At 42.4% G+C, this 12,170-nt stretch overlaps 1 protein-coding gene across 1 annotated transcript in view; it reads left to right on the top strand.

Annotated features, from left to right (window-relative positions):
* Window positions 1–2,379: 2,379 nt before the first annotated feature.
* Window positions 2,380–12,170, top strand: part of gcn1 (GCN1 activator of EIF2AK4) — a 29,355-nt gene continuing 19,564 nt past the window's right edge. Inside the window, exons 1-25 of the mRNA XM_030059817.1 lie at window positions 2,380–2,447; window positions 3,943–4,045; window positions 4,142–4,205; window positions 4,337–4,468; window positions 4,706–4,814; window positions 5,161–5,259; window positions 5,539–5,673; window positions 5,774–5,951; window positions 6,038–6,112; window positions 6,407–6,535; window positions 6,625–6,675; window positions 6,783–6,881; window positions 7,043–7,216; window positions 7,347–7,499; window positions 7,627–7,719; window positions 7,859–7,934; window positions 8,777–8,936; window positions 9,094–9,283; window positions 9,645–9,769; window positions 10,014–10,192; window positions 10,458–10,551; window positions 10,647–10,760; window positions 10,863–11,061; window positions 11,182–11,334; window positions 11,881–12,062. Coding sequence (XP_029915677.1) covers window positions 2,430–2,447; window positions 3,943–4,045; window positions 4,142–4,205; window positions 4,337–4,468; window positions 4,706–4,814; window positions 5,161–5,259; window positions 5,539–5,673; window positions 5,774–5,951; window positions 6,038–6,112; window positions 6,407–6,535; window positions 6,625–6,675; window positions 6,783–6,881; window positions 7,043–7,216; window positions 7,347–7,499; window positions 7,627–7,719; window positions 7,859–7,934; window positions 8,777–8,936; window positions 9,094–9,283; window positions 9,645–9,769; window positions 10,014–10,192; window positions 10,458–10,551; window positions 10,647–10,760; window positions 10,863–11,061; window positions 11,182–11,334; window positions 11,881–12,062 — 3,084 coding nt within the window. The 5' untranslated portion in view covers window positions 2,380–2,429. The remainder of the gene's footprint in view (window positions 2,448–3,942; window positions 4,046–4,141; window positions 4,206–4,336; window positions 4,469–4,705; window positions 4,815–5,160; window positions 5,260–5,538; window positions 5,674–5,773; window positions 5,952–6,037; window positions 6,113–6,406; window positions 6,536–6,624; window positions 6,676–6,782; window positions 6,882–7,042; window positions 7,217–7,346; window positions 7,500–7,626; window positions 7,720–7,858; window positions 7,935–8,776; window positions 8,937–9,093; window positions 9,284–9,644; window positions 9,770–10,013; window positions 10,193–10,457; window positions 10,552–10,646; window positions 10,761–10,862; window positions 11,062–11,181; window positions 11,335–11,880; window positions 12,063–12,170) is intronic.

Genomic DNA, 12,170 nt, shown 5'->3' with positions numbered 1-12,170 from the left:
ATATGAATTTTAACAGTTGTCCAATAGGGCTGTCGGCTGTGTAGTAACCTGACTTCTGCACAACACAACTGATGGTCCCAACCCCATTGATAAAGCAAGAAATTCCACTAATTAACCCTGATAAGGCACACCTGTGAAGTGAAAACCATTTCAGGTGACTACCTCTTGAAGCTCATGGAGAGAATGCCAAGAGTGTGCAAAGCAGTAATCAGAGCAAAGGGTCGCTATTTTGAAGAAACTATAATATAAAACATGTTTTCAGTTATTTCACCTTTTTTTGTTAAGTACATAACTCCACATGTGTGCATTCATAGTTTTGATTCCTTCAGTGAGAATCTACAATATAAATAGTCATGAAAATAAAGAAAAAGCATTGAATGAGAAGGTGTGTCCAAACTTTTGGCCTGTACTGTATATATATATATATATATATATATATATATATATATATATATATATACACATACATACATACATACACTACTCACAAAAAGTTAGGGATATTTGGCTTTTGGGTGAAATTTATGGAAAATGGAAAATGTTCACACTACAGTGATATTATATCATGAAAGTAGAGCATTTAAGTAGAAGCATACACTGGTGATTTCCTCATCTCAAACAATATCTTGAAACAAAAGCCAACAACAGTGGTGGATATACCACAACAAAAAATGTCAGTGTCAATAACTTGTCATGTGCCCTTGAGTATCAATAACAGCTTGACAACGACGTCTCATGCTGTTCACAAGGCGACTTATTGTCTGCTGAGGCATGGCATCCCACTCTTCTTGAAGGGCGGCCCTCAGGACATTGAGGTTCTGGGGTACAGAGCTCCGAGCCTCTACACGGCGACTCAGCTGATCCCATAGGTTTTCTATGGGATTCAGGTCTGAGAAAGTGCAGGCCACTCCATTTGAGGTACCCCAGTCTCCAGCAGCCGTTCCCTAATGATACGACCTCGATGAGCTGGAGCATCAAACACCTGATGTGAATTTTGCCGTTAAGCTCCTTGTTAGAGAACAGCAACTTGTGCAAAAAGTACTAAAACATTGAACAGTTGGACATGTGCATTCAAAAACTTACAGAAGGTCACATTAAGTTCACCTGTAAAGGTTATAATGCATTTTAGGTTCATCCTGAAATTTCACCCGAAAGCCAAATATCCCTAACTTTTTGTGAGCAGTGTGTGTGTATATATATATATATATATATATATATATATATATATTGTCATTACTTGCATTGCACTCCCATGGGCTGGCAATCACTGTATTTCTATCTTTCAGTTCACTTCCAACAACAAACACGTCCCAGTATACCGCTTTTCACCCATAAACAAATATGACCAAAGTGGGTTAAAATAAAGGCAAGTCCCAGTGCTAATTTTTTGAGGAAATTATCTTCTTTGAGGAAGGCTCTTTTCTTTTTTTCCTATTTGAATTGGAAAGTAGATCCAGCATGTAGCATCTGCAGGAGGCTTTTGCATTGTAGCCTTGTGCCTTTCACAAATCACACAGTAATAAAGGTAATTATACAGAAAAATAAGTGTGCTGCAGCTGGTTCCTTTCTGTTTTGATGTAATGTGCTGTGGTCACATTTGTTTGTGTACTAAAGGTGTTATTTCATGTCCTGCTGTGCTGCAGTGTGGAAGAGAGGAGAGACACAAACTGTTCAGGATCACCAGCCCAGGGTAGCATGGAGCAACTAATGAGGATATTTTCTCGTATGGATTATAGAATAGCAGTGTAAGATGCCATAGAGTGAAGAAAAAAAAAAGATCAAACTCCCGCCATTCCCCAAAATGAAAGTGTCTTAACTCTTTAAGTGGAATCAGATGAATCTGCCCAACCAGTTGTAGTGGATGCAGCTGAATCCCATGATGGATTTTTTTTCTTTTTTTTTTCAATAATCCATTATTTATTTTTTATTCTTTATTGAAAATACATTCAAAAATACAAACATTTAGGACATGTGCTCAACACGATGTATAAAGAAAAAGGACTATGAACTAAAAAAAATAATAATAATACAAATTCTAATAAAAATGTCATTGGGAAAAAATAGACTCCAATATAACAACAGTTTTTCCTCTTTAAAGATATTGAAAACAAATGTAAATTTTGCCTGAATCTTTCAAGCACTGATTTCACCATTGTGTATGTTCAATTACTTTTTGAACTCGAGTGAAAGAAAAGAATATATCTTGGGTAAAACTAGTCACCGTGTTGTAAAAATATCATTACTTAATTTGAACATGATGAACACACAAAGCTCGCCTCCAATTTCGTTGCTTTAGGGTGTAAATTTAGAGAATATACTAAAATTTATCGGTACTTAAAAACAAGTGTCAATCCGCACCGGGTGGCTACCGAGCTGCTGATTACCCGGAAGTGACAACAACAAGTCCTTCCTGCATCAAGACCGGCAAGATGGCAGCGGACACGCAGGTTTGTGTGGCTGGCTTTCTAAAATAGTAGTTTGTCCGTTTCCGAGAGTGGCACTGAATTGCAGTTGAAACCCATCTCAGGGTGTGCTGGGCACTGGCCTGGAAACAAGCTGGCCGTGTTTCTGCGCTGAGAAGGAGGCCCGGGCTGGCTTGTACAGCAGCTAGCTAGCTGGGAGCTAACAGTGCTACGTAGCCCGAGCCTCTCCATCCTCACAGCAGCCATCTGCCTCCGCTCACCGAGCCGAGCCGAGCCGAGCCGCACCGAGCTGCAGCCTCTGGCTCTGCTGACACCACACGGCACTGTGGACGTTTAGATGTCTAGTGTCTTGTACGTGATGTAGTGTCGAGGTTTATGTGTCTCCTGACTTGAGCTAACAGTTTCTGTGAAAACCTCCAGGAGTTGGGGAGAGCAGTGGGCTCGCAGCGCTGCTTCAGGACGTGGGGATAAGCCCCGCCCTCCGCCGGCAGCACACCGTGATTGGCTGTAGGGGCGGGACGATATAATTACCGCACAATTTGACACTGTCACGATACATGAGTGCCGATATATATTCAGTAATATATCGCGATTCAGTACTATGATTTATTGCGGTTTTTTTCTTGATGTTTTTTGTTTTATTTTCATTTCTCATTTTAATTCTCCTCTAGTTTGTTGTGTAAAGTTTCATGAGGCTCTGATTATTCTAAAGGTCACAGTGGGTCATTTGATACACTGACATCGAGTTTCAAAAAAAAAAAAGTCTCACAACCATGAGATGGCTTCTGTGGGGGCTAACATCATCACACATGAATCAGATGTGGCTCATTGAATCCACAAGAGTCTTAGCTTTCCAGTGAAAACCAATTTATGCAACTCCAAGACTGTTTAGGACCCAGGATGCACAAATACACCATTTCAGGCCAGGCAAATATAACACCTCTGTACTGCATGCAAAAAAAAAAAAAAAAAAAAAAAAAAAACAACAACGAAAAAACTGTTCTTGCTCAAAACTACATTGGATTAGCATAAGGTGGGCATGTCTGCAAGGGTGAGACCCGTGTGTGCCTACAGAACCCTGGAAATCTGGAGGTCAGAGGTCACGAGTCACTGTTGAAAATGCCAGCTTGTCCCCCAAGAAAATGTAGCCTAACTTTGGTGCAATATTTTGCCCCCTGCCGACAACCTAGGTTGATGTGCTTTGAACCAACAGATTCTTTAAGTTGTCTCGTTTCATATGATACCATAAATTTACTTTAAATTAATTCAGTCAAGAATTGCGATACTTGAGTCAATTAACTTTTTCCCCCACCGCTATTGGTTAACAAAAATATTTGTAATGTTTTTAAACCAGCTCAGTTGGTGTGTTATACACTGACAAAGCCATATTGGCAGACACATTGGTTGTACTTTGTTTTGAATTATAGTTCCTTTGTTTGTTTGGTTTCCAAAATAAACATCATTTTGCAAAAAAATAATCACACATGTGCTGCTAGACTAAGAATGGTTGTTTTTCCAGGTCACAGACACACTCAAGAAATTTGCTGTGAAAGTGACCACAGCCAGTGTGAAGGAGCGTAAAGAGATTCTGGGAGAGTTGAAGCAGTGTATAAGTGGCAAAGGTGGGAAATCTGTTATTGAAAGTTATTTATTCTCCAGCCTCTGTTTTCTGCTGCGCTAAAGTCAATGCTGATTGTTCTTAACATGTTCTGTTTTAGAGTTACCAGAGCCTGCCATCAAAGGCCTATGCAAGCTCTTCTGCCTCACTCCTCACAGATACAGGTAGGTGCTCTGTTCCTGTCTGTAGCTGTAAGAAACGCCAGGAAAACCAGGCTTACCACAAAGGAATAGCAGCATGTATCAGCGCTTGCTTTTGTCAGTGTCCTGAGTATTTAGGTGGATGTGCTTTTCAGGGATGCTGCATCTCGGAGAGAGCTGCTCTCTGTCATCGCTCTGCTAGCTGAGAGTCAACCTGACATCCTAGCGGCCAGCCTCCTCCACTGCCTTCTCAACAGCGGAATCATCAGCAAAACTGGAGAACCCAGGTAGTGCTGGAAGATGATATTTCAGTTTTTAAGGCTCAGTTTTTAGGATTGCAGTTTTGTCAGATAGTTCAATCGCTTTATGGCTCTTGGACAGAGAGCGGATGCACCTTTATAGCTAAAGTCATAGCATTTTGTGTCACATGATTAAGAACAGGGTATTTGCTTGGTTCTCAAATGCATTAGCAACAAAATGAATGTTTTTCCTGCTAGCCTCATCATGGCTCATTGTGTTTTCAGTAAGAGCACAGGCTCTGCAGCCTTCACCGGCTTGTCTTGGACCTGCCTCTTAGTCCGCATCGTGTTTTCCACTCCAGAGAAGAGAGAAGGCCCCGTTTGGAAGAAAACGGTGAGAAAGAATGCCTTAGTAGTTCAAAATATATATTCAATTTAACTGTAATTTCACAGTAATTACTTCACAATTATTTTATCACAGTCCTCAGTGCTGTGCTGTACTCATGTTGTTCATACATTTTCTGAAAGGGAATTAATTTCTGGCCACAGTTGTTAATGGATCCTAGAATTCACCAGCTACTTTCACTGCTTTACTAGCCAAATATCGGTATCAGAAGGGGGTTAGCAGGTCACTTGGCTGGTGGAGATAACAAAATTTGTCAACATTTAGCTGGGGTCAGTGTCCGACCTTAAATGTTGGTATTGTTTTATCAGTTACAACTTACTGTTTCCTTTTATAGGTGGAAGTTCAGAGTCTTTTTCTGGCTGAGGTAGTAGGAGGAGCTCAGGCCACAGCTCTGAAGTCGGGCCTGAAGAACCTCAGCCAACTATGGAAGGCAGTAAGTCTGGAACAGCAGTTTTATTTGGCAGCCGAAGGCATGCATATTTATCCTTGTCATATTTAGCCTTGTCACAGCGGAGAGCAGTTTTGCATGTGGGTGCAAATTTAACTCATCTGTTAAGTTGTGACCTAATATGTTAGATGGCATACTATTCATACAAATATTTTTTTTCTTTCTGTGACCCTTTCAAAACACACATTAACCCTCATGGATCCTAACCCACTAAGAGGTATGGCGGTAAAATGTCAGAGTTTGACTTTTTGTTGTCTTCCCCAGAGCCCTGGTCTTGTGGATCAGTACATCAGCACTCTGCTGAGTCTGGAGCAGAGCCCCACAACTCTGGTCATGCTAGGGGTGTGTTTGGACTTCTGTGCAGCTCAGAAAGACATGGCCACCATACAGAAGTATAAGGTGAGACTGTTTAACGTGGCTTTTTAGGTAAAAGATGGATTTTAGGAATATATGCCAATATACTGGTAGCAGCACAGAACCTTGTGTCTGCTCTTTTCAGAGTCCCCTGCTGGACCTGTACGTGAAGTCAGTCCTTATGAGCAAGACGAGACCACAGCAACACATACTGGACAAAAGTGGCTCCTTAATGCGCCATGTCTCCCACTCCGAGTTCAAGGAGCTGCTGCTCCCCGCCATGCAGAAGACCATGCTCCGCAGCCCAGAGAACGCAATGCAGAGTGAGATGCTTTTTTTATTACATGATAATCACACTTAAGTTTCACAAGGGGCTGCTCAGGCATGACACTGTATTGTCTCTTTCCAGCCGTTTCCTGCCTGCTGGCCACAGTGACGCTCGACCTCAGTCAGTATGCCATGGATATTGGAAAGGCAATAGCAAGTAAGACCTTTATGGATGGTAGATCTTTCTTTAATTTGTGTGTGTTAATTTGTAGACATGCAAATAGATCTAGTTTTTAGATACTTTTGTTATAGATAAGTTTGTTTTCATGTGCTCAGGTGCCATATGGTCAGTTTAGCTCACATTGACTGATTTTGATGTGGTAGACCCCACCCATCTGGTATGATATGTACATGCTAGAAACAGTTGCTAAGGGATTTTTGCCAATGCCATTTAATCCACGTCTGTATGTTTGCTTACATGTGCATACTCAAGCTATCTAATGTGTTTCAGGCCAGCTGAAGGCTAACAACCCCCAGCTGATGGAGGAGGCAGTCCAGGCCATGCAGAACCTGTCCCAGCAGTGCAGTGACCCCACCGCTGTGCAAGACACCGTCACACACCTCTTCAAGATCCTTGGAGGTGAAATAACTAATTTCTTGTCTTGTATGTGATCTCAATCATTGTGTGTGTTTGACAACTACCTGTATGTGCACTGTTTATGGCTGCAGGATCAGAGGGGAAGCTTACAGTTGTTGCCCAGAAGATGAGCGTGTTGTCCGGTAGGAGGTTTTACAAAAATTCCTCATAATTATGCAGTTACGACAAAATTGGAATTACAACTAGTATCATTTCTTGTGATATGACATATTTTGACTTGACTTTGTAGGCATTGCCAGCTGCAGTCATCATGCTGTGTCAGGAACCTCCAGCCAGACTCTGAGCTCTGCAGTTGCTGTTATGTTCATCCCTTATTTACAACAAGAAGGTATCTTCACTCTGTTTTCTCCTTCCATCCTTTCAGAAGCCTAGATAGATTGACTAAGAGCAGGGCAGTTATATTCATGTCTTCCAGGAATATGTTAAGTGGCCACAATGTGCGGCAGTCTTCCAGACCAATACTTATTTTACTTTGCTTGTGTCCTTTAGTCCACGAGGGCACCTTGGTGCATGCTGTGTCGGTGCTTTCCCAGTGGACCAGCCGTCTCACGGTGGAAGTTCCCACTGCTCTGTTGGACTGGCTGAAGAAAGCCTTCAGCCTCAAGACCTCCACCTCTCTGGTCAGACATGCCTACCTGCAGGCCATGCTGGGTATCTTCAAAGGTCAGTCAGCCAAGGACCACTACTAGTCGAATGTACAAATGCTTTAATTCAACTCAAATCACAGCTTGTAATGAGCTAACCTGCAACCTGTTATGCTCCTAAGATGTTAACACCTCTCTTTCCCCTGTAGGTGACTGTCTGGCCCAGGCCTCAGACTTGGTGCCTCTCCTCCTCCAAACTGTGGAGAAGGCTGCAGCCCAGAATTCCCAGCATGCTCTGCTTGCAGAGGGTGTGGCAGCTTCTGTTCTCTTGAGTCGATTGTCTCTGCTGGAGACACAGGCAGGTGAGGCTCGACCATTTGGTGACAGCATCTCAGTAATGGCTTCTGATCAGTTACTGTAACTGTGACAGGTCTGCGTGCAAATGTTTACAGTAGCTGATGTGGATTTTTTGTCTTTCTGTCTTTTCAGAGGCAAAATTTACCAGTTTTTGGAATCTGGTCTTGGATGAGAAGAAGCCACTATTTACCACAGAGAAGTTCTTGTCACAAGCCACTGAAGAAAGTAAAGTGTTTTTTTTATTTTTTATTTTTTTAAATATTGTTTAATATTCTGTCATCACCACAAAGGTTCATGAGTGATTTGAAATATATCAAGAATACCACAATAATGTGTCATTCTATGTGTCGCTCCTCATCTCTAGCTTTGTACACAGTGCTGCTGTTGTGTGAAAGGCTCTTCCTGGACCATGCCCATAGGCTCAACGCCAGCAAATCACAGTGAGTCTGTCTTTCATTGAACAGAGGTTAACCAGGCCTAGAAAAGGCTTTAAGTGGTACTATAGACTGTGGGACTAGTTATTAAGGCCAGTTGTTTTGCCATGCCATTTTTGCCACAACATTATCTTAGTTCGAGTAAGATGTTGGATGTATATTCAAATTTTGTAAAACACAATATCAACTCAGTATCAGTAATGCTTTGTAAGCCTTTTCTGAGACACAGTGCCTAGTAGCATATTTCAGTATGGGTTATTATAGCAGTGATGCCCAAGAAGGATTTCTATATGGGGGTAATTATGGAAATGTCAGCGTACCTTCCACAGTACCAAGGAACACACAATCACACTAAAGAAAGATCTCACATTATTGAGATAATCTTACAAACCTCATGAGGTTTTAATCTCACATGTACGGTCTGTTGCATTTTGATACATTGTTAATTTTTTGTTTCATTGTAAAAATAAATAAATTAATAATTAAATAAAAAAGTAAAACATGTATTATAGATTTTCTTGCAGTGGAACCAGTGAAACATCTAAGGTGGTGAAACCTGATTAGGCTTTGTCAGCATGATGTTAGTATCTTTTTTTTTAATCATACTGCTGGCTGAAACCACATGGTTAATAAGATAGCATCACTGTTATCTGCTACTGTTTAGCATGTTATTTTAATGGGTGTCCTTTCACCAAAACCAGCCACCTGGTTTGCTTTTCTTTGTCAGTAAAAAGAAGACAGATGTGTAATCCTTTTGCACATCTGTCTCTGTGTCACACGTTTCTGTTGCTACTCTATAGTGCTTCAGTCACACACACGTTTACCCCATTATTATTGTGTTTTGGTAGAATGTACCACCATGCTGCAGTGGCCGTGCTGTTGTCCCGGGTGTGGCGTGTGAGGAAGCGGGCACAGCAGACTGTCAGGAAGCTGCTCTCCTCTCTGGGTGGATCCAGCCTGGCCCACGGCCTTCTGGGAGAACTCCGAGTTGTCATTAACAAACACAAAGTATGAACTGATCATTCCTCAGATACCTAGAATATGTACAGCTGTATATTGTGATAGATGTTGTAGGATTGGATATTTGATTGTTTGTGGCACTGTGGCAAATAAAAGAAGGGTTTTCTGCCCTAATTATGAACAGTATATCCTCCACTGTCTTCAGGTTTTGCCGCAGGATGTCCTGGTGTCAGAGACAGGAGAGCTGACTGAGCTGGGCCGGAGTTACATTCCCCCACGTGTCCTGCTGGAGGCGCTGTGTGTCATCTGCTCTGCCGCCAGCCAGTGGGGTGACTTGGCCGAGGCTGAGAACATGGCCATGGAGATCCTCATCGTCACTCACCACCCCTCCATAGGTACAGGGCTCCTCAGTGTAACATGCTTAACACTATAATAAGGAAAAGGTTGAATCCACTGATGCCAACATGAACATTTCAGTGTGAGACTCTTTTCTCCTTGCCAGCTTTTTATGTTGCTCCCCGCCATAGTTTAATAGCAAATGGGTTTGTTTGAATAGTGTTTTGGAAAATGCCTTTCCATATGTATGACAGTTAGATGTATATCATTCTTTTTGCTTTCCTTTCATTATTAACCACCTTTCTTGTCACTCTCTGTCCCTCCATTGGTACAGAATTACACAATTATAATAATCTTAACCCAGTGGAGCTTTATTGCTGCTATGTCTTCAATATGTCTCTCTACTTTTCCTTGTCTCAGTTGAAGTTCGTCCCGGCCTCTGGCCTCTTCTGCTGTCCACCATGAATATAAAGGCAGAGGAGTTCATAGAAAAGAACCTGGAGAATATTCTTCCACGCCTCCTGGAGGTCAACGCCGACAACCAGGTCTTAGCACATATCCTCATACTACATTTACTATAAAATACTTTATAGTATTATGCACATAAATATAGTCAATTGTACAAATGAAAAAAAATGAAATGAAATATATATAACATGGGGAAATATGAGAGCATTAGATGTACATCTTAAATGCGACATGAAAAATGTGTGACAGGATATTGGCTATTGACTCTTGGCCTGATTTTACTTGACGCTGGGATATTTAGTGGTCATGTGTGTCCTTCAGGCGGTGAAGAACGCTGTTGGTGCCCTGTCCGGTCTTTCCCCAACCAAACTGCTGCCACGGGTTTTGGATCACGTGACTCAGTGGCTTTCCCGGCCTGCACTTCTTCAGGTGACCAGGGAGGAGTACGCCATCATGCTGACACCTGAGGGCGAGCTTTACGACAAGAGCATCATCCAGAGGTAGCACCCTTATACTGATGCGGACTGCTTTACCCAGCAGCAAGTAGTGTCCAGCCAGCATCTACATCTGCATTTTAGCTAGACTTGGGTGAAATTGTGTTTTTTGCAAATAATAATGAATTCTTTGCACAGGTACTCCAAATCATTACAAGGGATAGTTACATCAGATTTTGTCTGTTGGGAAATTGCAAAAACTGTTTGCCTCAGGTCTTTTTAAAATTTATTTATTTTCTTATATCTCTGTCCTCCTCTGTATTTGCTGCAGTGCACAGCAGGAAAGCACCAAGAAAGGCAACATGAAGAGGGAGAACAAGGCCTACTCCTACAAGGAACAGATCATTGAGCTGGAGCTGCAGGAGGTAGCTTTAAAGTAACACCAACGCTAACTTTTAGTGGTGTTAGTCGCTAGCAGACACTTTGAGTGCATTATATCCTCTTCTCTCTGACCTCCTAGGAGATAAAGAAGAAAAAAGGCATCAAAGATGAGGTGCAGTTGACCAGCAAACAAAAGGAGATGATGCAAGCCCAACTTGAAAAGGAGGCTTCCATTCGCAAGAGACTTCAAGGGGTACAGTACCAAAATACTTCCCCAAACAGCAGGCAGCAGCGCCTCAAGTGTGATATTGTTTCTTTCTATTTGTTTACCTATATTCTCTTTTCATGTCCCCAGTTGGACATGGAGTTGCAGAGTGTGGTGGGTCTGCTTGAAGCTGCTTTGATAGAAAGACCTCCTCAGATCTCCTGGCAGCTGCCTGCTGTCCTCCAGGTCCTAATGCCCCTGCTCCACTCTACTCTGGCCGCACCACGCCTCCAGCAGGTCTTCTTGGACATCGGAGTTTGCCTAATGCCCAAACACCTTCACTATCTAGGTGCACAGCCCGACTGCACAGCCATGTTACCCTTCAGTCTTCATAGTACCTCTATTCCCATTTTTAATCAGTAGAATCAGCTGTGAAAATCCTAAATGTATCCTGTGTTGTTTTCTCCAGCTGAGCTTGTGGGACATGTGACTTTGCGGCTACTGAAACCTGAGTGTGAACTGGACAAGGCCTGGGGACAGGAAGACCTGGACACAGCGGCCCACCGCACCGTGCTGCTGCTGCACAGCCACACCGTCCCACAGAGAGAGGCCAAGGCCGCTGGTGAGGGCAGGGATGATACAGTCACGGGAGCCTAGTGAACGTTTAACATAGTGTTTCCACGCCAGGAGAAGATATGCTCTGGAAAATGATCCGTCTTAACTCATCATATAGTGCAATTTGTGAGCATAAAAGGAGCATAACTCTTTTTTTGACCTGGACCCCAATTTTCCCATTGTTTACCACCACACCAAATAATTCTGACCAAAATCTCACCAATCACTTCATGTATAGAGCTTATCTACATCTTGTTTGCAAGGGTCCACAGCCGTTCCATACAGTCCTACACTTAAAAAAAAAATCTACCCAGGAGCATGTATTTTCAGTATATTGATGCCCACTCTGAAATGTGCAAGAAGTTTGGCTGAATCAAATGTCATGTTGTTGCCAATAATAGCATCATCTGAACCAGTGAAACTAGCATTGTCATAATTTTTCACTTGTTTGAAGAATGTGAGATAATACAATATGAGACAGAAGACGCTTTGTCGCTTTGTGTATTTTACAGTGTGGACTTTATTATCATTATTACTTTTTTTTTTTATCCAGACATAGCTCCACTGTCTGCTCCAGCCTTCTCCTTCTGCTTCCCTCTTCTCAACGCCATGCTCAGGGAGTCATCAGGCAGCACCGAGGAGACAGAGAGCATGATGACCAGAGCTCTGCAAGTCATCAACGAGCATGCTCAGCTTCGGGCTGACACTGACAGTACAGACACACTCATTGATGAGGTATGGACTCACACTTCCCTTTGGATATGCATATTAAAATGTGCAGGTTCTTTTAAAGGTAGGGATTAAAATGTGCTTATGTCTGTGCAAAAACAAAAAGCTGCCAAC

Source organism: Myripristis murdjan, chromosome 9 (assembly GCF_902150065.1).
Source record: "Myripristis murdjan chromosome 9, fMyrMur1.1, whole genome shotgun sequence".
NCBI lineage: Eukaryota > Metazoa > Chordata > Actinopteri > Holocentriformes > Holocentridae > Myripristis > Myripristis murdjan.
The sequence above is the reverse complement of the archived record's forward strand: the minus strand, read 5'-3'. Positions and strand labels throughout refer to the sequence as shown.